This window comes from Aquila chrysaetos, chromosome 2, assembly GCF_900496995.4.
Source record: "Aquila chrysaetos chrysaetos chromosome 2, bAquChr1.4, whole genome shotgun sequence".
NCBI classification, from domain to species: Eukaryota; Metazoa; Chordata; class Aves; order Accipitriformes; family Accipitridae; genus Aquila; species Aquila chrysaetos.
The window spans coordinates 53,820,082-53,847,650 of NC_044005.1; the positions used below are offsets into that span (position 1 = coordinate 53,820,082).

At 37.0% G+C, this 27,569-nt stretch overlaps 1 protein-coding gene across 1 annotated transcript in view; it reads left to right on the plus strand.

The window, feature by feature from the left end:
• Nucleotides 1-26,899, plus strand: part of TRDN (triadin) — a 233,511-nt gene extending 206,612 nt beyond the window's left edge. The window contains exons 34-38 of the mRNA XM_041119404.1: nucleotides 2,798-2,824; nucleotides 3,982-4,017; nucleotides 4,220-4,264; nucleotides 5,168-5,215; nucleotides 24,244-26,899. Of these exons, the coding sequence (XP_040975338.1) occupies nucleotides 2,798-2,824; nucleotides 3,982-4,017; nucleotides 4,220-4,264; nucleotides 5,168-5,215; nucleotides 24,244-24,386 (299 nt within the window). The 3' untranslated portion in view covers nucleotides 24,387-26,899. The remainder of the gene's footprint in view (nucleotides 1-2,797; nucleotides 2,825-3,981; nucleotides 4,018-4,219; nucleotides 4,265-5,167; nucleotides 5,216-24,243) is intronic.
• Nucleotides 26,900-27,569: the final 670 nt, after the last annotated feature.

A 27,569-nucleotide genomic window follows, 5' to 3' on the forward strand; every position in this document is an offset into this window, starting at 1 on the left:
CTATCACTGCAAAATTATTACTTCTTCTGAAGCTATTGGTGGGTTTATTTCCATTTTTGCCAGTATTTTAAGTAAATTTTCCTCTATTTGAGTCCATTATTCGTATCTGTTTAGTCTTGTATTCACTGGATCTGTTAACTGACATTTTATATCTTCTGCACTGATTTATCTGAGACACCCACTGATGGCACTCTCTACTATTAGAGAAACATCAGAGATTTAAGTGGCTAATTCCTCATGCTTTCTGCAATGAGGATCATTTTAACCCAAAATCACTGTCTACAATGCTTTTTTATCAAGAGCTATATTACCCTGGCATATTGTGAATATAAGGAACAGCCAAGATATTTTCCCTTGACCTTTGCAGAGGGATGTTTGTACCATATTCTTGAGCTTATATCCTGCTGCTTGAATTTATTATAAAGGTTAACAGTGCCTTTAGAAAAAGAAAAGAAAAAAAAAAAAAAAAAAACCACAAAACAGTAACAAGCAGACCTATGATCATATACAAAAGTAATTCTGTTTACATTGCCTATTTTGAGCTAACCACCCTTAGTTTACACTGCTTATTTTGAGCAAACCATCCTTGAATAGATCTGGTTCAAGATTTTAAACACCAAAGCTATCTATTTTAAATTACTTTTTTCCACTCAAAGAACACTTAGTTGGATCACTGCCTTCTTTATTTCTAGAGCTCTATATAGCTTTGCTTCATATATTTCTCAGCCAGGTGTACAGTGTACTTGCCATAACATCGACATAGCTATCATGCAATTCAGTATGAGATGTAGCTATGGACACAAAATACTGACTGATTTTGGAGTTCAGGTCTAGTAGGAATGTAAAATAACTCCATACATCTATCCTGGGGGTTTAAATCAGTAGAGAGATTGTATCATTAAGTGAATGATAGGTTATAAATAGAAATACAAGGTTGAGTTTGAAACGTCTTCAAATTAACAACAAATACATTTTTATAGTAACCTGCTATGTGAATTACCATGCAATTATAAAAGCAATTAGTAAACCATCTTATTTTTCTCTATTTCTGTTTTAGCATGCAGGAGGGTCTTTGACAGCAATTAATCCAATATCAAATTTGAACATGTAATGAAACTCGGAATTTACTCCCTGCATACTGACTAAAGACTCTCAAATTTTGAGAGGTTACCTTGAACAGAGGTCAAAACTGCTGACATATCTTACTCATGGAAGAAGCATTGGCCAAACTCTATTCCCATTTAGTTCTATAATGAAAGTCCCATGATAGGGGTAAAGTGTTTCCCAAAGCCCTCAGAGTAAGTGGAAGTTTGTTGATGCATTGAGAGGAGAAAATGGTACTTAAGTTTCACACACCAGAGGGTCAAACTAACTACCCTTCAGGTCAACATTCTTCCAGTACCTCGCTGTCTAAGGGAACCAATCATTAATCCTAAATTAGGATATATGCATTTAACAGGGCCAGTCCAGCTCCCTCAGTCAGCCAGCCCCGCAGTGAAGGAGTGAGAGCGTGAACCCCTTTCCTAGATTTAGTGCCTCAGACAAATCTTTTTTTTTTTTCCTTCTGAAAATGAGAACTGGTATTAATCCATGGGTCACAATGCAGTAACGTATCAGCTTTCAGCAACTATGAGCATGATCATAAGCAGAAATGTAAATATTAAAGGACTTAAGCATGTTAGCATTTACTAGCAGCAAAACTGGCCTTTGCTGAATGCCTGTGATGCCTAAGTATTGAGCACTGACATTTACAAGTCCCCTTATGAAAAAAGACCTGAATGAAAGTTTCCTGGGGTGTGTTAGTGAAAATCATGCTCAATTCCTCAGTCTTCCTGTTGAAAAAGCATTGACTGAAACTTTTTCACCTTGGTGTAAGCTGTAGAACCTCATCTGCATCTGAAGCCAAAACTCAGCATGAAGAAAATACAGAGATAATTCAATCAAAGGTGACCCTGAAATATTTTGTCAGCATATTCATTTTGTATCCAGCTCTAGGTTCAAGGAAAAAAGGATTTGCTTGGCTAGTGAGGTTATTCTCTTTCCTTAAAATTGTGTTCCAGAATAAAACTGTGACTAATGAAGTAGTGATGGGTAAAAAATTCCTGGATTCTAAATCACAATTTAATTCTTTCCTTTGATTTTAAAAAAGTAATGATGGTTTACACCAGGGAATTTCTATCCCATTGAATTGATCAATTTTCATTAATTATTATGGGTATTATGGCAACATGGGAATATATGCTTCTTTTGTGCCAGGTGCTGTGCAAAGATGTAGTAAAAAATTTTCCAGCTCTCAAGAGCTTTTACTCTTAAAAGGCAAGGCAAACTGACAATGCAGAAGAAACAGTAATACAGGGGTGAATGCCAGCTATTCAAGGTCAGCGTCAGTCTTTGGTTGGGATGTGTGAATGATGAGAAAAGAGAGGTAACAATTAAACTGAATACATTTTTTTGAAAACAGCATAGTCAGCTATAACCTTGAATGCATATTTTAAAATAACTCTATTTAAATATTTGCTTGCTGGAAAGCTTTGATTGGCACAGTGTTTGCATTTGCAGGAACCATTGCATGCTGGATTATAGTACTTCAAAGAGTGAGACTCAGCTTTCAGTGTGAAATTCTGTGTACACGCCCATTGTTAAGGCACATTTCTTTGCAAATTAATACCCTGCAGAAAAGTTGCAGATGAAAGAGAAGATCTATTTAAATGGTTACTTGCCTTGAAAAAACATGGCACTGAACCTCATATTCTTTTCCTTCCCCTCTTCCTCTTCATTTCTGATTATTTTCCTGGAGAACCAACAGGTGAAATCCCGACAGCAGGTAAATGTTACATTTCTCTGGTATGTCTTATGGAAAGGATTAATGAACATACCAGTGTTGATCAATATATATTGTTGTTCATCAACAACGAACAACACTAATGTAAACCAGCACTGGTAAACTGGCAGCACTGCAGCTACGCAGTTCTCTACCTGGGAGAGACTGGGAGAGACTGGTCTGATGGGCTGATAATGTTATTTTCACTGTTCATCTTCTGCGGCATGTTTTGGTGAGCTAGACACAGGTGATCAGCGCTGAGCAAGCTAGTGTTAATCAGATAACACACGCACCAGAAGACATTGAACAAAGCGTTATTACAACTGGTTAGACAATATGATGTGAAAACGAACAATTCGAAGGCAGCCTGCCAGTTTTCTGCTGCAGACAACAGGGAATACTGAAATGGGCTCAGATGCCTGAAGCAATACACCTGACTTAATTTCAATCTGCCTTGTTAAATGGAGTCACGGACCAAATGTCTGTGTTTGCGGGCTGGGGAAAAGGATGCTGAAAAGAAAAAAGCACATGTTTTAAGTGAACGTACAATTAGAGAAAAATAAACTAAATAAAATAAATCAGAATCTACTGCTGCAGGACTTCAGAATGGTCACATCTGGTGGTTCGAAAGGTCCATCTAGCTCTGTATCCTGCTTGGGGGGTTTTGTTTGTTTACTTGTTTCAAACAATTGAAATTGCTCTGGGAAAGAGGGCAAGAATCATAGAATCATAGAATCATAGAATCATTTAGGTTGGAAAAAATCTTCAAGATCATCAAGTAGAAGCAGGCAATAGGCAGAGGGATCCTTCCCTGATGCATTTTGGCTACCAATAATTAGGGAATTCTGGCAGTAGTTAGGGAATTACAGAAGTCTAGTGCCTAAAACCTTTATCAGGAGTTTCCAAGCTACTCTGCAACCAGCAATATTCAAAAAATTTCCAATGACTGTTCAGAAAGCCCAGAACTGCTATTGCTACTAAGGGTAGCAGCCACGGTTGTAATATTAGATACGCTGTATACATGCCGTGAGACACATTTACCACAGTTATTCTTCCAGGGAAATTACTAGGGAGATCAGCTTTGTGCAATGTACTTATTGTAAGAGCCCTGTATTTCTGATGCCTGTCACTTAATGTTGTTTCCTTGCAAATCTTTCTAGCCACGAAAAGAACAAAGACAGCTAAGGAAAAAGAAGGTAGGAATTTACTCTGTGTGTGCGTATATATGTAGAAGATGATCACAATAAAAATAGTATAGGATTACAATTTTGCATGTATTGCTATTTGAAACAAACCCTAAAAGATCTGTGTTAATTTTCAAATAATTTTACTTGAAAACACTAGGTAATAATCTATTCAGCAGTCAATTTACCAACTGTGCTACTTTTTCCTTGCCAGAAAAACCAACCGAGAAGAAGCATCTGAAAGATGAAAAAACCAAAGGTAATTAAGGGATGAAAATCTCTGCAAACAGCAATGAAAATGCAAACGTTAGTTTTTTTCATGGGATTGGAAAGAGGAGCTTTGTTAGTCTGTCTAAATATGTGCAAGTAAGCCAAAATGATGAAATTGTGCATAAATCCCCAGTAATTGAATGTCTGATGGCTTCTTTGCACGTGAGTATTAAGGATTACATCAGCACATCCGCAGCGGCTGCAGCGGTGCCCTGCCTGTGACCCCCCCGGCTAGTAGGGTTAGTGGTCCCCACTTACTCTGCTGTTACGCTCCCTAGTGAGGTAGTGCAAAGTTCACCTCCACCGTTTGTGTGATGCTTTAGATCACCAGCTTCACCCTGTAGAATAACTACACTGAGAACAAGAAGTGCTTTTTACACATAAGATAGACTTCGTGGTCACCTGTATTCTGACTAACCTGCTGGACGCAGCACTGCCTTGATTGTTTCCCTACAGTAATATGCAGACAGAGAAATGGTTTCTGCTATACCTCTGAAGATAATTAATAATACTAAGTTACACTAATTTATTAAGTTAGTGGTCTAAGACATTTATGTCTTCTCTACACTGGTTAATGACAGTGACTTGCATACAAATGTTGTATATTGAAGTCCTGGAACCTCAAAGGATAACAGTTAGTTAGTTGTACTAGTGCAAGTTTGCTCTAACTAGTATCTAGAAGTAGTTTGCTTCTATGGTTTTACAAGACATAAAACTTCTATGTTTAAATAATTTACTAGGAAAGTCACACTTAAAAAACAAATCATCTAGTTTACAGAGATTCCTATCTATGAGTTGATTCCAAGAAACTAGCATGTTTCTTATTGAAATTTATTTAAATATTCTGGCCTGAAACTGAAGATTAATTTATCATCTATGTTTTGTTCTTTAGGAGTCCCGCCAGTAAAAGAAGCTCCACGACATCACAACCTGACATCAGGTACATGATTCTCCTTTATTGTAAAGGAACTTCCTTTTCCTTTCCAAAACTTTCCTTTTTGTTTTTCAGTTTTTGGTTGTGGCGGGGGTTTTTTGTAAAGGAGATCACACCTGCAATCTTTTCACATCTCTCATTCAAGCCTATATTGTTCCTGTGGAGAATAATTTGCCCAAATGGTATTGCTTTACCACCTTCCTAAACTTTTAAACATATATTCAGCTAATTACTTTATAAACCAAGTAGCCTGTAAATAATTTGGCAGTGCATTATTTAAAACAAACATATGCTGCTCATAGAAAATCTGTTCCATAACAAAACCACGAGGTGAAGCATGTTCAGTTTATTTTCTCCAACATTAATAAATATCATCTCCTATCACAGTGTGCCCTGCACCCCAACCCCCCCACAAAAAAAGGTGAGTAACGGTAGGGCATCTTAGGAGGAAATCTCCCTGCATTCCATTATTGGTTAGCTCTATGTTTTTCCTAGTTTACAGTAAAAACAAAAATATGTTCCAGATCCTTGAGTAGTATAAATTAATCCCTGTGACTTCAGTGGAACTGCACTGATTCATGACAGACAAAGATTGAAGTCCTTACTCTCACCTGTGAGGTGTAACTGGTTTGCACAGAAAATATGAACTAAAGATTAAGGTGGATCCTCCCAGTGCAACTCTTAAACTACTGAGCAAAGAATTTCACCTCTAATCATCCAGACTGTTTTGTTCTATATGATTTTTTTACCTCTTTTACTAGAAGTAGAATGCTTTAGCGTCCCCTACACATGATATAAAATGTGTAATATATGTATAGTTATATGTATCTATATATTTAGAAATATCTATTTATCCATATGTATAAACTTAAAATATTTGAATAATAATAAAAAAGGTAGCTAAGTATGAAAGAAGCACAGAACAAGCTGACATCAAGGAAGAGAAAATGAAAATGAAATACTAAGATCAAGCATCCAAATGTTAGCATGTGTATTTGTATGAAAATATTTGTACACATGGCTCACAAGACTTTATTGCGTAAGGGCTACTACATTTACATAAAAGAATGGTTTAGCTTTTTTTTATTATTTTTTTTTAATCAGGAATATAGAGTTGTAGATTCAGATATAGACTTTAATTCCTCTTAATGATGCCGTTGCTAACTGATAGATACAGAAGGTAGAATCTTTCTTAGCAAAAGTTATTACTATTTTATTAATATAGAATTCACATAGACCAAGTAGTGCTAATCATAATAAATAACCAGTAAGTTAAACCAAAGATTTTGCCAGGAGAAAAAAGTATTATCTTATGCAGCAAAATTCCAAATTCAGTGTAAAACAGGAATGTACTTACAGTTGTCTGCCAGTGGACTTTCTCCTGCACATCACATTCCTGAAAAGTTTACATCATTCAAAGACTGTGTTCCTGTGACTTTCATTTACAGTAATTGTTATGATTGGTTAATTTAATTGCACATTATCATTGTGCAATTATTCTTGAGTGGATGCTCACCAGATCATAAGCAGCTCTGTGCAAACAGTTCTTCATAACTGGCTTTGCTAACAGAACCTACTATGTAAGTGTTTTCAAATATTCTTTGTCCACTGAAAAGAACAAGTTAGTTTTCAGACAACAGATGAAAGGTTTCCAGAAGAAACTCAAAGTGATTTCTCTTTATGAATGTTGTTCTTTGGTATTTGCTCAAATTGAGAATTTAAAAATTGAGACCAAATCCTAGGTCATGTGCCCTTGAGTCAGAACTTGATAGCTGTTGCCTGTTCTGTTTGCAGATGAAGCCAGTGCATTTTCCCCAGTGCACTGAATACTAATACTTTTTGCTGATAAATGGAAGTAGAAAAGGATTTAGACATTCTGAGCTAATCTAAAAATTCAAATAGTAAATCTTCTTTCAGCTTTCAAAAGCTGAATATTCACGTGTTCTTAGATTTTGATCAGTCCTTCAAGCTTTCCCTGATATTAAAAAGCAATCAGATAAAGAAAAATAAGCAATTTATAAAGCTGTATATATCTTCAATTTTAGAATGCTCCACATTTAAACAGAATTTTAAGCAGTACTGTATCTTTCATAAACAATGGTGATATGTGCAGTAGATACTAAATTTCACTCCCTTTGTAGAGCTGCAAACAATTACTTAGAATTTTTTCCCGTTCTTTCACCTGTCCTAAATGTCAAAATTAACACCTGTACCCAGACTCAAACTTACCCACACAAAAAAAAAAGGGAATTCTTGGAACTCCATTTTTTTCTTTCTATCTTATAACAAACATATTTGCAAGCACACAGAAGCAGATTTTTCGACTCTTGGAGTAAAATTTGAGGAGTGTACAAATTCAACTCTGTGGTGAAGACTACCTACCCTACCCTTTATATGAACAGCTGTATACTTTTATATAAGTCCTAGTTTGTTTCAAGGCTTATACAAGAGTATGAAAATCTAAATTAATCAAAAGTTTATTATGATTATTGCAATTACCTTGTAACTGTCCTCATGGCTGAAAACTCAGGAAACAATGTGTGTTGCGTTTGTCATACAGTTAGTTGAAGAGGTTGGTGTTTTTACTGTGCTGTTATCTAAGCCCACAGATGTGCAAATGTGGCAGAAATAAAGAGAGGCTGCATGGAAGAGCATGAAAAGTGAGAAATAATGAGATTGATCCTAATCCTATATAAATTTCTTTGATAAATTAGAGAAGTGTGTGGATTATTCTCAAGGTCAAGAGAAATCAAACTAGTCATGCTAACTTCCATGTAAATAGATGTGTTGTAAATAGACTTATGTAATTCATGCATCTACCCTCATATATTATTAGAGGTTTAAAACTTTCTTGCACATGAGAACTTCTATACTTACTGTCTAGTCAAAGTTGTACCTCTGGGAAAACTAAAATTATCTCTAAGTGGAGTTGGAATATCATTTATATGAACATACTATGCTAGCACTTTAAAAAAAAAAATCTCAGCTAGATTTTTCCTCTGCTTCTGCAGTGATAGAGAGCAATACAGTTTCTCAGATGTTTTCTAGCATAAAGAGGAATCATCTCATCATATTATCAGTAAAAGATGTGCAATGGCACATAGTGATCACCACATGAAAACCTCAGCAACTCCAGTGGATGAATTCATTACATGTCTGTATTAGCACGTGGTGATTGGTTTATTACTGTAAGGTTGTTTTATTGCTTTGCACTTTCTGGCTTCCTGTAATATATTTTCCAATGCAAACATGATTTCCAAATCTGCAAAAACAGAAAGTTCTATTTAATGTGAGATTTGATGTAAGAGCCATTTGAGAGACCATCAAGGATGTTTCCTCAGTGCTAAGGGAACATAAACTTGTCAGCAGTGCAATGTGTAAGATTTTTTCCATGGATCATTATTTTGAAAGACAATGAGACCACTTTATTTTTTCCTTGGTTCTGAAGCATTTGAAGACTTTGGAGGAAAATACGATCTTTTTCATTATTCTGATGTTGCAGTTTGGGGCAATTTCATTGAGCACAAACATATTGGTACTGTTCTGTAAAATAGAAGCATTGAACTACTTTTAAAATAACGCACAATATTCAAAAGAGAAGACAAGAACTTCATCACTGCAGGACAAGTAGCTCTCATCTACAGATAGGTGATGAATGGCACATACTATATTTTCTACTCTCCTTGCCACCCAGACAGTCTGTGTATCTCAGAGCTGTGATGGTTCTGGTATTCTGCCAGCAGTTTCTTCCAGAACTTCAGCTGCATAAACTCATAGTCCCGAAGCTGACCATCTGAATGCAACTAGATCAAAGAAGCTGAACAGAAATGTTGAGGAGAAAAGATGTGGTGTCCTTTCCCAAAATAGAAATATAGATCAAGGAAGGGACCATTAACTGTAACAGCTGTGCCTCTGAAAGTAATAATGAAAACAGTAATAGCATCCCTGAAATAATTTATATTAGTGATTCATCATTTTTTTCTCACCAGAATTCAGCAATAAATCACTAATATTAATGTTGTATTTTCTGGACACAAGAAAGTGTGCCATTGGCTGGAAAATAATAGAAGGAACTGGCACTCTGAGAAGTTTCAGAATTTTTTAGATAAGATCTGGGCTCATTCATTTACAAGACCTGCATCTATACAGGATATTCTCATTCAGTAAGATTTTCCAGGGTGCTCATCACTCTGCAGCACAAGCGCTCAGCGTGAGAGCAGGATGAGCCCTGCGCTAAGGCTGCTTGCAGGAGAGTCCATGTAGAACAGCCTCCGTTCTGTGGATACCCATGAGTGTCTCAATATTTCACATCTGTTAGAACTGTGAGGACCAAGACTGCACATGCGGGCTTTCCAGCAACTTGGTGTTAGTCATTCCACTGTTCTGAAGTTGACTTTTAAAGAAATACTTGGAGACTAAATCTGAGCAGGCTTGTCTAAGCGGGGACATGGAGGAATACTGTGCGTTAACAAGAAGGGTATGTTTAAAGCGCTCAGTTAAATAGTGCTAAATGCTTGAGTGGTCACTTATTAAGAACTAAGATGACCTTGATTTAATTTAGTTTAACCTATTTTGAAATTGAATTGATGAGAATTTCACTGAGGCTGCTTTAATTCTGAATGAGTGCCCATGCAACACTTTTATATGGCCTAATTAATCCATTTTTAAAGTTAACTTGAATTAATCTTCCTGATTGTTCCTACATAGAAAAACCATATAAGAGGGAAATATCAGCCATATTGTGGTAGCTAGGTAAAATGAAAGCTTTATGGTCTGGTCTGAAGCTGATTAAATGTCACTGGAAAACTTCCTATAGATTGCAATAAGTTTTGAAACTTTAAATCTGTAAATACACACCACAAATGAGAACAATACATCAGGTTTTATGTTAATTATAAGCTTATAGATAGCCTCTCAGCATAGTGACATTGTAATCTAAATTATGAATTACAGACATTCTATTTAAATGCCCAAAGGGTAAGTTTTGTCTTTTGAAACAAAGAACTTCTTGGGGAGAAACTAGAAGCACTTTGGGTTCCTGCTGTGTCTTCTACAGGAGGACATCTATCCCTAGCTCTAAAGTAATCTCCTTTTTTACCTTTGACTATATTTGGTAATTCCATTACCTTACCTTGAGTTTATTTGTTGTCAAGATTTGTTTACAATTAGCAATTACTGGGATTGATTCTCAATCAGCTTTGCATTATGACGAGAGGTATTTGGACTCAGTTTAAAGTCCACCTCCCCAATAAGCAACCATTAAGTTTTCACAGTTACCAACGCAGTGACAAAACATTGACTCAGTTCAATTTCTACTATCTACATGTTAATAGCACTTGAACTTTACTAGCTCAGTCTTCAAATTTCTGAGAACCTTTTCTTATGATTATGCAAATCTTAGCTATGCCACAACCATGAATATACTTTACAGACCCCATTGACAGACTCTCATTTAAAATCCATAAGAGACAAATCCTGAAGATTAATGAGCAGAGAGTCCTTGCCAATCAACAGTGAAACCCACTGTCAAAAATACAAGGTCAGACCCAAAACCTTATTTTAGAAGATTTTAATGTCCCAAACAGTCTGTCAAAGAGGTTCCATAAAGCCAAAGGTTTCTACATCCATAAGGCACCTTCCCATGCAAGCACAGAATTTTTTTGGCGCCTACATCCCTGTTTTTGAAAGAGGGAAAACTGCTGGCCTAGTGTCCAGTTCCTTCAAAAACTTTATTAGGATCCAGAAACTTGATTAACAATTCCTGTCTGCCAGACATGCTTTGAGTACAACTAACCCATCAGCAACATCAGGCCCTTGACAAAATGCAGCCATAATTACTTTGCTTTTAAAATGGTGGTAACAGTGATATTTTCTCTATACCTGTATAGCCATTGTGTACTCTTCCAGGGATTTAGCTGACACTCTTTCAGAGCCCTCTTCACCTGGAGACACTCAACTTTATACTTTCCACTTCCCAGGACGGTACTAGGGCTACTGCGTTACAGAATAACATGGGTGGAACTTCAACTGCCTGTTCCTCTTGAATTTGCACAATTCTAGATCCATTAATACATGAGTCATTGATACTGGAGATTAATAGACAAGATTTATCTATTTGGTATAAAGGTCTGTCTCTGCTTCAGAAATCTCTTTATGTAAAATACTTCAAAATGGTTACTGGGTAAAATTTAGAAATAATTCTAGACTAATTCTTATAATATCAGGCACATCTAATAATGTATGCAGCTAGCTCTTGTGGCTCATGCACACGTACAGCACTAAGTTTAATATCAGGAGAGCTTTGCAGTCCATAATAGAGGGATATTTCCTGTTGTCATTGGAGAGTTGGTTTGTGAACATGACTTCAAATGTAGGTTCTGTCATTCAACCTAAATCTTGCTCAAGGTGTATGAAGTCCACTCTAAGTTTTGGTCCACAAACATTATTAAACCTCTCCCATTACACTTGACAATGTGCCCTCTGAGCTTGGAATGGTTGTTTACACCAAAAGGGAACAAGCAAAATTCTACCAGGGAATACACTAAGGGAAAACTGAGTCCAGATAGAGATCCCAGAAATAAATATCTTTGGCAAAAAAAAATTAGTTGAAGGATGAGCAAAAGTTGACAACAGACAAGGTAGTCAAGAGTTGGGTTTTTTACAATTAATTCATTAATTGATTACTTCTCATGTTAAGCCTAAAAATGATTTGCCTAGCAAATTAAAGAAACATCTATATTTTCTATAAATGTAGGGATAAATTATTCTAACTAAACAACATCTGAGGGTTGCGGCCTATGGAAGAAAAGACTATGAAAAAAATATTTAGCATGCTGGTTTAGAGCCAGTAATGAGAATCCGATTTGCCTAAGTTTCCAAAATGAATCCAATTAGTAATGTCATTTATGCTTGTTGGACAATGATTTCATTCCCTTCCTCTTAACTGGGTCAAAACAATCTACTAAAATTAAACTAAGTGGCTCCAAGCATTTATAAATATATACTAAATTTGTGCCAAGTCAAATGAAAAAAAAAAAAAAAACCCTCAGTATAAGTCTCTGAATGATTTTACCACAAATGAAATATCAATATCTAGAATCTTAATGCTTCTCATTGTTAAGTTTGTTTTGCCCTTTAGTTTGACTCGTATATCTTCTTAAATCACACTGCAAGAAAAGAGAAGAAAAGTACATATCATGTATTTCCATGACAGCTCATGAAAGCAAAGTTCTATACAAAATGTGATTCTTCAGATAAATGGCCATTTCTTCAAATCCCTCTTGAACTTTAGGAAAGTTATTCCTCTAATGCAATATTCCTTCTCTTCTAATGGGGACATTGCTTTGAGGACAGAGCAACTGTCTTACTTTTTTATCAACAAAGATTTTGTTTTTAAACATTTATCAGCTGAAAAACAGGCATCCTGATGTTGGAGTGAGTTCATGTTTCCAGGTTATCATCAGTATAGTAAAATCCAGTGGACAAATCATAATTATGTGATGAAATTCTTAATTAGTGAGACCAGAACTGGCAGCAGATGCTGTGAAATATTTTAAAGAAGCCAGCCTATAGAGCTTCTACAGTTTCTTTCTGTTTTTCCTTGTTCCTAAAACTGTGCAAATTCAGGGTGAGAAAGACATTCTAATTTAGCTTCATCTTTCATTCTAAGTAGCACACAGGCACAGATCTGATCCTCCTAATCATAAACACTTAAATAAGAGCATTTTTGCACAAGTTCCATGGCCAATGAGAGGGGGCCTTCTCCAATGGGTTACTCCTCCCTTTGAAATCTGAATTGCCTCCAGCATTACGTCTTGTGGCTAGAGCTAAATCCAGAAGGTAGTGCCTCTAATGTCTGATGTCAAGCGGGATGAATTTGCACCTATCGGGGTTTGTCAGCAGCATAGTTCAAGCACTGTCTCTTTCCTGACTTTTTATTGTCATAAAGGAGTGCTGCTGCTCCCAGCAGAAAAGTTCTCACCAAGGAAGATAAATGTCTACACGTAATGCTACACACAACCAAAAAAAACCCCTTTATTTAATAAAGATTTCAGTTAGAATCATTCAAACACCAGCTTCACTTTCATTAGTTGCTTAACTGCCTTATCTTTGTTGTTCTTCTTTTCTCCCCTCTCTTCTCCTCCCTCCCCCTCTCCTCCCCTCCTCTCTCCATCCCAGGCCTTCACAGCTGAATAAATACCTGGTATTAACTTCCAGTTTTTTGGTATCCATTCTTGTTAACATAATAAGAACCCTGATTGTTTTTACCTTCTTTGGTTTTATACATTTTTTGTGTGCATAAATGCGTTTGTATGTAAAGTTTAAACCAATCTTTTAGTGACTGACAGTTCACTAGAAACAATGATTTTAATGCAATATGTTGTAATTACATTAGTTGAACATGCTGGCCATAGGAATGAGTCGACAGAGACCATGTCACGTCAACATGCCTAGGGTACATGATCAGCACACAGTGCATTCTACCACGACACCGTCATTGTTTATCGAGCAATTCGACATTGCTGCCCACCAAATACCACTGTAGTCTCACAGAATTACCATTGCAGACTGTGAAAAAATCCAACAGATTTTAGTAGGCTTTGGATCAGGCCTGCATTAATTTTTGATCCCTCTTAAATATAATTTCTTGAATGTTTCATTCTTTTGCTCCTATGTTTCACTAAGGAAACACATAATGCCAGTACCAGACTCCTTTGAAAGCTCAATGCTAGCAAAATTGTAAAGACTGTGTACTCTGATCATTGCTCTGCTCTGCTGGAAGTGTCTGTGTTACCACGTGTCACACTGTTACATCTTGTATGGTTTCACTGTCTAACAAAAAGAATTTTTTAATGAATTTGGGGGGAATGTCACTTTGGGGATATTCACACACTTATGTGAGAGTTATGTTGTTTGTGTGCAGTGGCCATAACATGGAATATAACACTTTTCTCTAAACATACAATTTATCTATCCATTAAGCCTTCTTACTAGACATGGCAAGAGCCAGGTAGCAAAATATAGAATTATTTGCTCCCTTAAATGGTTGTTAGGTGTCATCTATCACATTCAAGCTAAAAGATAGAAATAATAAATTTTACCTTTTATTGCAGTAAAAGGGTTTTGTTAGAATAAAGATCTCATTCATTGACCTTTGTTGTTATGTTTCAAAAAGAGCACTGACTTTGATAAGTAACAAATCATAACTGGTTTTAACCAGTTCTGGTCTTAGGATCTTATATATATTTTTACTGTGGTCATATTTTTTGCCTCTAATGACATTAAATATGACCAGAGTGACCTTCTAGTGCTATTGATTTGATACATTTACAACATGTTTTATACCAAGAAAGTGTTATTAGAGACATGTACTTCTGACTTTGTACTGATACTGGTTTTGTCCCACTGATTGAAACACCAATAAAGGCTGGTTTCTTTTGTGTATTTAGCAAATTTCCTGAGGGAGTTGGGACCACAGACACTCATAAGAAGTGGAACAATCTTCTGGGTGTTTTTTGCTCACTGTTGAGCACTATTCTTGGGAGAAGGTGTGTTTATTCTTTTGAAGTATAACAATTTCACCCTCTCCAGACCTTGCAGTCCCACAATGCTTGAAAAAGAGCCATTAAGGAGAATGTGTGATCAGAGTTCTCATGCCTGTAATAACAATGCTGTTGCTAGTATTTAACTCTGGTACTCAAACACCTGTAGTACTTTTTTTATTTAATAACTTATTATCTGACAGACCCCCTGCTAAAAGGGACATGAAAACTTGGATGGTCTTTGCAAAGATGAGCAATTAATTGCATTATATCGCAGACACTTTGAAAGTAGATTTGAGACCTACTTTCCAGCCATTCTTCATTTTCTTTCCTTATTCAAGACTCAAAATAAGATGCAAAAGAAATGTCCTCATGGGACAATTTCTTTTTTCTCTATCTACACATTGTCTATACCATGCTAGAAAAATGTAATTTTAAGGGGATGTTTTAGATATATAGAATAGATTTGAAGTGGTAGTGATATTTCTTGCTTACGTGTAGTGGACATATAAACATTTTCTCCTCTTCTTTTCCCCCTGCTCCTTCCCATTAAGCATTGTACTTCCTGAGAATGGCAGTAGTGTGGCTGTACAGCATGCTCCATAATAAGAAAGGAGGTGAAAGGATTTATCAAAAAAAGATAAATCTAGTTTTTGAAGCAAACCGTGTTGTTTTGAATAGCCAGTATCCAAACATGGACCATGTTGTGAGTTTAGGAAAACAGTATTTGGCCTCCTGCATAAGCCCTCAGCATTCAGCTTTGCTCTTCAAAGAAATGGGATTTAATTAAATGTCAGTTACACAGTGCCACTAAGCACAAAGACTAAGATACTTGTGTTAGAAAGTGTGAAGGCAAAAATTTGTGATACTGAGCAAGGACTCCACACAACTTCCCTTCACCATCTGCCCCTGTGCTTTCTCTCGTCAGTTTGTCATACCGTAATTTTACTGAAATATTAAGGGAAAGAGCCCAAATTGTTTGATAGGGAAAGAAGCAGAGCAAGGGCCAAAATACCCACTTCTCTTCCTTGCCCTTCAGTAAGTGAAAAAAACTTCAGCTCCCCAGTCATTGGAACAATTCTTCTTTGTTCTTGTGTGGTTCAGTTTTGATTGCTAAACCAAAACACGGTATGTGCATTCCTGAGAAGAAATCAGAAAGAAATGAGTGCAATTGTTAATACTTTCCTCTTACTTATAATTGCTTACTAATTAGTTGTTTCTAATGCTATGATTGCCTGAATTTTTGTGCTTTGTTGAATTGTTTAATTCTATTAGGAAAGCCTCTAAGTGAAGAAATTTGATTCAAACTAGAAAATACTAGTAATAAAAAATGTTTCCTCACACATTCTCTGTAATTTTTCCCTAATAACCAAACTGTTATTGCTAAAAGCTATTGCTTTTTAATGAATGTTTTATTTGGTGACTTGCCTTAAAAACAGCTCTCTCAGCCTCGTAGAAATGGGACTTTGACCATTGTAACACATAAACAGGAACACCTTTATATTCTTTAGGATTGGTAAATTTTATTCCTCTCTACATTTTCTGCCCACTTTCCTTATAAGATTAATTTTCAAAAATACTATCATGAAAAAAATACATTTATTTGTTTGGATCACCATAATCCCTTACACAAAACTCCCATTAGTTGCTTGAATAGGCACTTGAATGGTAGTTTAGCACTTTGAATGGTAGAAAGCTACGCCTAAGCAGTCTTCTTTAAAATGATACTAAATCATATTAACTCAGGAGAAGCTTTCATGAAAATTATCACAAAGTCCCTGCGCATCCTTGGAGTTTAAATATGTTACCAGCTGGACTGCATACAGCTAAAGAAGAAAATGAAAACTGTTTTTCCCTCTTTAGCCCCTGAATTGCCAATTCCCAAATCAGACAGGCTGCTTAAGTAGAGCTAGAGCCTATCATCCTTTGGAAACCGTGGATCAATGCATTGGAAGCCAAACTCTTTTACAGTGTCCCAGCACCTTGACTTTTAAAATCCATCACATCTCTAAGGATGGAGTACCCTCATATTCATCAGTTTTTTTAAATAACTACTTCAGCTAAATCAGCACAGAAATAATTCCAAAACAGACTGGGTAGGATGTAAGGATCTATAAAGGCATAAACATGCAGGAGGAAGACGAACAAGTCAGTGCTTACCTAGCATTGAGCTTTTATAGTGTCTCTTCCACTACAGGGTTCTTTTAATTAGCTGACAGATGCTTAATAGTCTGTGTCCTGGTGACTGGACTTCTCATGAAAATCTGTCCCCATCCAGATTTGTCACAGAAGGGGACCCCTCATTGAAGACCCCTTTATTCCCTTCATATGGAAGGGTCTTCTGGTGATCTATCCAGATTTAAAACTCCTCTGTTTCCTAGCAATTCCTTAATCCTTCTCTCAGCAGAGAAAGGTTTGGGATCTTGTTGTCACTTCATCAGTGTCTGCTTTCTCATACTTTGGAAATATAAATGGCTGAGTGTGAATCTTTCTGCCCAGACAGTAAATAAAGACTGTTAACCAACATAAGCCACCATAAGGCAAAAAACTGTAACCACCTGTTAAGCAATATTCAAACCTGAGTGTGAAGCTTTCTCATACATTGATTCTAATATTCTAGACAGATGCACATAAATCCATGATTTATGCCATATACAGGTGGATTTAACTCTTTACTGCTTTTGCCAGGGATGTGACACAGAGTAATCAATCTATTTGGGATGGTAAAGGACTTGTGGATGATACCGTAATAGTATCTGTAGGGGATATGCTAGATGTGCATGCTTTGAAAGTTAGATCTGATCCTGAGATGTATTTGGACTTCTGTAAGCCTATCTGCTGGTTCTCAGCCAAATCAATTCTGCTGGTATCGTTGCCGTATGTGAATATGTGGAAATGGAACAGTATCTAAAAATCACTGTTTTAACTATTCCAACAATCTCATGTCTTTGGGATTCTATTTGTTCTCTAGTGTCTCATCCCTTACTGGGACTTGTGTCAGCTAGTTGTCTTTTACCTGTTACCTCTTCCATTCAATAGGCTTAACGAGAACAATTAACAATGAATAGTATGTAATTTGCATTCTAGCTCTTTAAATGTTAAACTAGATCCTCAAAGCAAAATTAATAATCTTTGAACGATCATGGCAACTGGGAGAGGTACCTGAGGATTGGCAGAAAGTAAATGTTGCTCCTGTCCTCAAAAAGAGCAAGAAGAAGGACCCAGGGAACTACAGGCTGGTCAGCCTCACCTCGGTCCCTGGGAAGGTGATGGAGCAGCTAATCCTGGAAACCATTGCCAGACACATGAAGGACAAGAAGTTGATCAGGAATAGTCAGCATGGATTCACAAAGGGAAAGTCATGCTTGACCAACCTGATGACCTTCTGTGATGAAATTACTGGCTTGGTAGATCAGGGGAGAGCAGTGGATATTGTCTACCTTGACATCAGTAAGGCTTTTGGCACTGTCTCCCATAGGATCGTCGCAGAGAAGCTGATGAAGTATGGGCTGGATGAGCAGACAGTGAGGTGGACTGAAAACTGTCTAAACTGCCAGGCCCAGGGGGTGGTGATCAGTGGGAGGACATCTAGTTGGAGGCCAGCAACTAGCAGGGTAACTCAGGGGTCAATATTGGTTCCATTTATCATCTTCATTAACGATCTGGATGATGTGGCAGAGTACTCCCAGCAAGTTTGCAGATAATGCAATACTGGGGGAAACAGCTGGTACACAGAGGGCTGTGTTGCCATCCAGAGGGACCTCAATAGGCTGGTTTCATCCTTTCTGCTGAAGAATTGAAAGCACCGGGAGAGTCCTCTTGCAATATTCCTCACATTCCTTGAAACCAACCCTCTGTGTGAGATGCAGGTCACTTAGAGATCAAGAGCACACATAAGCTCCATGGAATATTTGTACAAATTATTTGCTATCTATGCAAGGTACTTAGCATTTCCTCTTGACCAGCCCTAAACAGCTTCACACAAACCTTGAATCATGGAGGTTTTGTTTGTTTCTCTGCTTTCCGGAACTCATTTTGGCTGTTCTCACTCCAAACTGATTTCCATCCAGGCAAAAATCATTTTAAAAGATCAAAAATCATTTAAAAGATTTCTCTTTTTTTTGTGAGGACAAAAAGTACCTGGTCTTTTCACAAAGTGAAAAACAAAGAAGAAAATACCCCCTCCTCCAGCCTTTCAGAAATGAATTCATCTCAGGTATCAAATGTCCTTATATAACAGCATTAGTTAGAATTTGTTAAAAAAACATTTTTATACTTTTCCAGCCTTGACTTTTTTTTTCCTCAGTAGTACTCATAAGAGAAATCAAAGTAATTATATGAATTCTCATAAGCTACATCCTAAACAAAAGCATAAGGCCAGATATAAGTCTTTTTTTTGCCTCAGCTAAGCTGACAAAAGACATCTAGTGTTAAACCACATGTTTTGCTCCTACTGTACATCTTTTTTTGGTAGCATTTGCCCTGAAGATATGAGACAATATATTCAAAGTGAGAACCCTCCTCAGTTTAAAAGACACATTCTGTATTCACATTGAATGTGGGAATTACAAAGGCAGAATGGGATGCATTTGTAGTCTTATTTGCATGCCAAAATCCAAATTGTTCTCCTGACTACGGAGAACACTGTTCATAACACTGTTGCAGACTCTGATACAGACACAGTTCCAAAGATGTTGGTATTTTTTGAATGTTCTTATCTGCATGTTTTGCAGCTGAGGTTTTCTAGATAAAGCAGCCTCAGAAGGGCAACATGAAAGGGAAATAGTGAAAAAGCACATAGCAAAAAGCGTAAATCTGAAACCATTTCCTCTTCATAGACTTACTATACGGGCAGCTGACTTTGTTCTGCTTAACAAGTTAGAATATGCTACAGACAGACCATTCAGTTTACAGAAAGTGTGAATCTCATCAGCCATAAAGAAGAAAGACAATATATGAGATGCTTACCAGACAATATGAAACAAACAAACAAACAAACAAACATAAACCACAAACATTTGCAATATGTGTCCTTCAAAGCTCTGGTTGCTTGATAAGGTAAAATATAAAAGATCCGTCCCAGCAAGGCGCACTGATGAAATTTGAGTAGTTTTGTACTCAGAGAATTAATAAGAAGCAATCTACAAAGAGGGTATGGGAAAAAAGGTTTTTAATAGTTTGACTATCATCCAAAACCTGAAAATGCTCTCTTTCTGTACCTACATTTGGAAGCATAACACCTTGCTTACTAAATCTTATACTCTGATAACAGTAACTACTAGATCTCATATACCATACAATGTATCAAAACAGTTCAATCTTTTAGCAGGTGAATCTGCTTAATTTACTCATGTATAAACATTGCTTTAATATTAGGATAAATCCGTGAAACATTGTGCTCTAGTTTGTCTAACCCCCCCAAAAAAAATTGAAGAAAATGAGGACTTTTCATTTCAGAATGAAACATTTCACATTCATTCCAGTAACATTCCAGTTAAAAATTAAAACAATTTTTTCAGAAATATTTTGTATATTTTCCAAAGAATTTGAGAAAAGTTTCATTTAAAAATTTTGAAAATCTAAAGGTGAGTTTCCAAATTTTTGTTTCAGATATCACTTTTTATTTATGAAGTTGCTTTTGGATATTTGGATATTTTAAATTCTCTACTATAGTCTGTTTAGTATTGATGAAAAAAGTACTTGCTTTTTTTAGTATATCCTTCCTCAAGATGAAACAGTCAAAAAAGAGTTATTAATTCTTTTGTGGACTTTGATTTTTTTTTTTTCTTTTTTTTTTTTTTTTTTGGAAGCAGAATCTGTATCTTACCCTTTTTTCACAAAGCTTTTCTCCAGTGAAAAGCTGTTACAGCTAAATTTCTCATCGGCTGCCACCTTGCCTGTGCCTCAGAGGCTCGGGGAAACCTCCTGCAGGTTAATTCCTCTTACTGCTTTACTCATCCCATAGAGAAGAGGAGACTTGGTCAGTGTAAGTGTGGAAGCAGCTTTTGGCCCTGCACACCCATACGTGCTGGTCCAGAGACTGATGTTACAGCCCCCGCGGACCCTAAGGGCTGGACCCTCAGCAAGGGCTTCTGTCATTTGAACTAAAGGAAAAATTCTCAACAGCATTAGGATGTCATCCTCAAAATGTGTGAGAACTGAAGAGGGATAAAGTGCTTTACCGGTGCTTTTGACTGCTGGCTGAAAGCAGAGCGATTGTACCAGATACTGGTTTTGGAAGACAGTATGCTGCAATATTCATAGGGTTTTGAGCCTCATACCCCTTACACACTTCTTCTGGAAGAAGTGTAATTATTTTTTCCTCCTTTTCTTAAAAATTCTTGTACATATCCTGCCTTTCTAGTCCCCTTGTTCTTATTCGTGTCCTGTTTTGGGTGTTTATCCTATCTTACTTCCACTCTTCAGGCTTCCCCACTCTCTGTTTGTCCACAAAGTAACTCCTATTCTTTGTTTTTTCCATCTGTCATAATCTCCAGCCCTTGTCACCCTTCCTACCACGATGTTCTCCTATCACTTTCCAGTTCCTTGGCTACAGTCTCTTGAAACAGCTATGTCCAATTTTCTCCTCAAGCTCTTTGGTCAAGTTGTACATCACCTATTTTTTCTTCCAGTCACCCCAAGTATCACCTTGCCCAGGCACTTTGCTACGTTAGTGTTGGTCTCCTACCACGGCAGACCACTTTTTTTGCTTGAGCAGTCACAGTCTCCACCGTGGCTTCCCATCTCAGTCTCATCACCCTTGACACAAAAGTCAGATGTCTTCTGCCCTCCACATTGCCCCTCTAGCCCCCTAGGATACTGACACTTTTTAAAGAAAAGGGTTTTTATACCAAGAAAAGAAAACCTGTTTTTTTTTCCCCCTAGCTGTTTTGTTTTGTGGGGTTTTTTTAAATATGCCTACATTGCTCTTTTGGTGTTCTTTGCCAAAAACCAAACAGCCTGCAACTAATTTCAACGCTGAAAGTTTCACCACAGGTAGTTAAATATGGTAACAAATTAAGTTACTGGAATTAGAGTCTTATGAAAGGAAGTACCAGGCAAACTTAATAAAAGTCATTACTACCATCCCTATCTCTCCTGAGTTTCTTCCTTATCCTACATTTTCCTGGTATTTTCTGAAGACAGATGATAAGTAACAGGCTATATGAACATTTGAATGTGACTTCAAAATGTTACCCTCAACATAAGTACATATTAGCCAAACAATAGGGCTTACTTCACAAACACTACAGGTATCTCAGAAATAACAGAATCAAGCATGATCTTTAGCATTACACATACATTTTAAATTTTTTTTTTTCAAAATACTTATTTTCTGTGCCGATTTTTCAGATTTAGCATTACAGCCCATGTAATCAGTTTGTGGCTTTTGGCTAAGTTGCAAAAATCTGAAAATTTGCCCTTTCCCTTTCTCTCTGTGAATTTAGTGGCTTTTAACAATAGACTGTAAGTCAGATTTTTCAAGTGAAATGATTGCAGTGGCCACCGCTACTAGTGATTTTAAAATTATGATCAGATAACACCTCTGGAAAATTCTGTGGTGTCAGGCATGCTATAATTACAATATATAACCATGTTTAAAATGCTCGTAAGTATGTAGCTGCATAAGCTAGTACGTATCAGGACTTTGTGAATGCATGTAAAGAAAAAGAGCTAAATTTTTGCATTCTGATAGCACGTAAAATACAGGGGGTATAATAATTTTTTTTTACTGTTAAGTAAACTATTTATTAGTATTTATTTGGGCTAGAAAGTGCATGATGCCCTACTTGCCTTCTTCATAAAGAAGAGAGAGTTATTGACTTTTTTATTTTCATCTTTATACCCTTAAGAGGAATATACAGAAATAATTTCTACATAAACAGCGAAAAGTGAGTTTTTAATTGGCAGCTTTCATCCTGTAGGGTATTTCTCTTTATCAAAGTGGCACCCACTGGGATTAAATTTTAGGGGATTGTGTGTTTGTTTGGGTTTTTTTTTAAAGAAGATCTGATTGAGAAATCTCTGATAGGCGAACATTGTTTTCGATCATAGCGGGTTTTGTGGCAATGTACTACTTTTAGTTAAGTTTACTCACAACAATTATTTTAGTTCAAGGATGGAGTAAGTTTATCCGTTGAAAAAATAACATATCCCAGAAACTTTCTGGTCTTGCCCAAGTGTCTTTGTAAAATGGCCAATGGTAGAGGACATAGCACATCCACACCGTGCAACTGGTTCGTGGTTTGCCAGGCCTCGCAGGGGAACCTTGGTCTGTCACGTTTGGGCTGTGAGCTCTAGTCATGGGAGTTGCTTTCTCTGTTTTCCAAAGAAATCTCAGATTCATCTGACAGAGGAACATCAGAAATACTGAAAATTTGGGGAAAAAAATTGTTTCCATTCTTAGATTTAGTGGAAAAGCAGTAAGTCATTTGCAGAAGGATCTGATTTCCAACTCCATTTTCAAGTGTGCTTTATAAATAACAAAGATATAACCTTTGCACAAGTCAGGGAAGACGACGACAAAGGATAGTATAACTGGATCAAATACACCAGCATTTCTGACACACCGCTCTGTGTTCCACCATTTACTGTGACATGGTAGTCAATAAATAAACCCTGCACTTCAGTTTATAACACAGGGAGCCCTGGAGTCCATCTCAGTTTAGAACTGTCACAGGGAACAGCTCTTTTTTTTTTAATATGGAATGAACAGCAGAGGAAAGAAAAAGTCATCAGAAAATCAATTGCATGAAAACTAACTCGTTTCAGATGCCAACATTCCTCCAATCATTTTCCCAAACACGTAACTGACTAATAGTTAACTTTTAAAATCTTGTCAACCTTAATCTCAGAGTGAAAAACTCAGCTTTTGGAATAAATTAGATCAATTCCATCTGTGGTAAAGTATGTGTTCTTGAAAGGTTTTAAAACATAATAGGAAGAAGTGTGACTACACAGGCTAGAGCTCAAAAATCAAAAGGGAGAAAACCTCCCTGATTGTGAAAGACTAGGAAAGAGGTACCGTCATTTATGATCCCTTTATTCGCTTAATTTGCTTGAAGCCTAATAAAATATGTCATTATCACCATTAGATGTGAGTCATTCTGGAACTCCTCAATGTATCTGAAAGTGGCTGTGAAATATAAAATCAGAAAATATATGTGTGAATTTTGGGGGTTTCCATTCAGCTGTCCCAAAATGCAAATATTCTGGGAGAAGTAGGACTCTAACACTAGAGGAATAATGGATTTAAGTGTGAAATTGTCAATAATTTCTCATCTTGTGCTACAAAGATGTCTCATTGAGCCTTTTGACTAAAATCTTGTTGATATGTGGAACCTGGCTTGTGATCACACTAGGGATTTGTGCTGTTATAACTCACATAATGGGAATGAAATTATACAGATGTTTTCTGAAGGAACATGGAATGGACTCATGGCCCCAGTTTGGAAGCCATAAACATTAACCATCTCTTCCTTGTTTTCCTAGCTCCTGTCCGCTACTTTCAATGTGTCTTCCTAAATGGACCTAATGGATTTGGACTGCAGTTTCCCACTAATCCCCCTTCAAACAAGGAAGAAAAGACTCACTCAAAGACTTCCAAGAGAAAGACAAGGAAACCAGGGCAGTAGAGAGACTGAGTCCTGAGATCGCTCCCATGTTGCACTTTATCTTTCTGCTGAGGTCCACAGTAGTTACAGTGGTACTTGTCATTGCAAGAATGTGATCCACTTGGACACATGTACCTGGAAAAAGTTTCCATGGGGCAGAGGAAAAACAAGCAGTAATGAACTGTGTTTGAGAAAGGTAGAAATGTAAAAGTGCCCCATTTCTCATGGAAAGGCTGCAATGCTAACAAAGCATTGACCTGGTTGTGTGTGTGAGCGTGTGTGTGTGTGTTTTCCTGCCTCTTTTGCTCTTCTTGTTTTTCTTTACCTACCTGCTCAGCATTGAAGTGAGTCTGTTTTCCATTTAATCTTATCTAGGGAGTGAAAGGTTGAATGTAGCTCTTATATCAGCAAGATTGCAAAACTACCTGTGATCCTAAATCATTTCTTCTTAACGTTCAATCAAATTGCTGACAGGAAAAAGCCTCACTAAGTCATGAAAATGTGCTCTGTGACTGGTGCTATTTTTATGTCTCATTGACCAGTGTAGCCTGAAGCTCACACTTACTCGGAGCAGCTCAATATACTATCAGTAAGTTGACTCCGCAAGTCATGTTAATGATGAATATTTCTATTTAACTTGAAGTAGTGAAAGCACGGTCTGTTTGCCCTGCCTGTTCGTGAAATACAAACTCTTCACTTTCTAGAGCCCAAAGTGAGCAGAAAAAGTGAAGCAACATGGCAAAGGTGGGGAAAAACCAGTGGTTTACCAACATGAATGTCCTAAGAAACAAGTGAAATAATTTTAGTACTTCTACTTTTCTTCTGTGGGTAAATCAGATTGACTTGCAGTGAAGACCATGTAAATGGAGAATATGCCAGCCAAACATTTGCCATTAGCATAAGTCAGATGAAAAGCTATGATGTGAGATGCCACTTATGAAACTAAAGCAACCCAAATTTCCAATAGGTAAGCACGCCAATTTGGTGCGATTTCAGATCAGTGAACAAAACAAACAAACAAACAAACAAAGAAACCCAAACAGGAGCATATGAAATAATCCAGGTAGCTGATTTTACTAGATGAAATGAAAGGACTTCCTCACAGCACACTACTGTTGATAGCTCATAGATGAGAAATGGAAGTAGATATGCCAATCCTCAACTTTCTTTTGTGCATTTCTGTAGGAATAATGGATTTGTTGCCTTAAGAAAGAGATGGGATGGCATTTGATCCATGTGAAGGCACATGACTGAAAACTGGCATCTCAATTGTCTGTACGTCTGGCAATGTAAATAATCATGTTTTTGCAAGCTGCTATTTGTTTGTATCTCCTTACTATATTTTTGCATTTAATCTGTGAAATGTACAGCAGTGATCTTAGTTATATAGTTATCTGGTGAAGCAGCATGATGCTGTTCGTACAACCTGGCTACTTGTAAAGTCTGATCACACCAGTAACTATATACTGCTTTTTTATTTTTAGCATAGTTCAAGATAACATCAGCCCCTTCCCCATCCCCTCTCCATGCTGACCCATTCTTACCTTAAGCAAATAATTTACTCACATGAGTTTTGGACAACTGAGTCTTTGACAGGTTAATGCAATTCAGAAACATTTGCTGTTACACTGCTGGGTCAGGTTGGTACTCTCTGATTACTGGTCATGGCCTTACATGAAGTGGGTTCTTGGTCGTAATGCGCTCTCGTATTGCACAGGTCCTGTGCTCCAAAACCATCATTGCAAAAAGCAGTCTAGATCATGGTTTCTGGAAAGAGGTAGGAGCAGGTTCTGCCCTAGGAGTAGCTCTTCCCACAAAGGAGCACACTGCAGATAAAAGCGTTCATGGTGAATGCCTCCACAGTCACCTGTGAAATCTGCTCAGGAGATAGAGCTACGAACAGAGAATATTTCATAGTAAAATGACAATCTTTAATTTTCTTTCAGTGGGCCTTTTTATATTTCCAGTGACTTCTTTTCCTTTCCAGTTTGTGATTTTGCCCTAGATTTTTACTGTGAAAGCTGTCTTAAAATGAGATTATAACTTTCTGAAAATCAGTTATTTAATTCAAGACCTTATCTAATTCCAATAATCAGGACAAAATTCTAATATACTATAAGCTGTTATTTTTTTCAGCTTCTTTTGGCAAAATACATTTTTTCATTACAGTTAGCCTTAATCCTTTCTTCCCATTTGAGTTGGGAGGTGACAAGAATATGTTCCAGATCTTATTTCCACAGTGTTTCAATTAGATGTCTGAAAGCTTCGGAAATATAAACAATTAATATCATTGAGTAAGTGATATAAAATCAGTCATTTATTGTTGTTTCCTAATCTTAGTCACTGCCTCGAAGAACAGGAGAAACAGGTACACTCTCAAAGTGGCAAGCATTTTTCTCTTTAAATTCACCTGGAAACTTTGAAAAAAATACTTGAATTGCATGGGTTTTACTCAAATTAGCCTGAAATATTGCAAAATCATATGCTGATTGTTATCCATTTTGGAAAATAAAAAATATAAACCTTGTTCCCCATGGCTGTGATACGTTTTCCTGTGAATCCAAAAGTGGAGGACAAGGGTTTACACATGTAAGTTTTCTATCCCTGTTAAGCATATACAGATCTTCTGCATATAAAGATGCGGCATTGCTTACAATTAGGCTAGAAAAATGAATCATTCAGCATTGTATTTATTCCTAATGAGCTTTTTGCAATGCTTATCTTAGCTAGTCTTTTTACACACTTTGAGGATTACACTCTGACATACAAAAACCTAAATGGTTGCTGCCGTCATTCAAGGTAGGACTTTGTCTGTACCAAAATCACATATGTTCATCAAAGTGGTTATTTAAAATACAACTGCACAGCCAATACAGACAAACCTGCAATCTCCAATGACTAGTCTGTAGTCCAGACAATTGGGAAAATGACCACCAAGGAAATGAGAGAGTAAAAATAGTGAGATTCCCCCAGCACCACCATAGAAAATATAGCTCGCCTGTATCAGCAATTGCTAAAACAGGTGAGCTGGTGCATGAACCGGACTACAGCCTGAAGACAGCACAGCTGCAGTTCCACAGCTCTGCATTGGGGTTCAAGAGTCTTTTGCCCCATGGAGTTTGGTGACCCTTCCCATGTGGGAGGTTTGTTGCTCGGCAGTTTGGCTGTGCAGGTAGATCGGTATTTCTAATCCCTTCTCCTCGA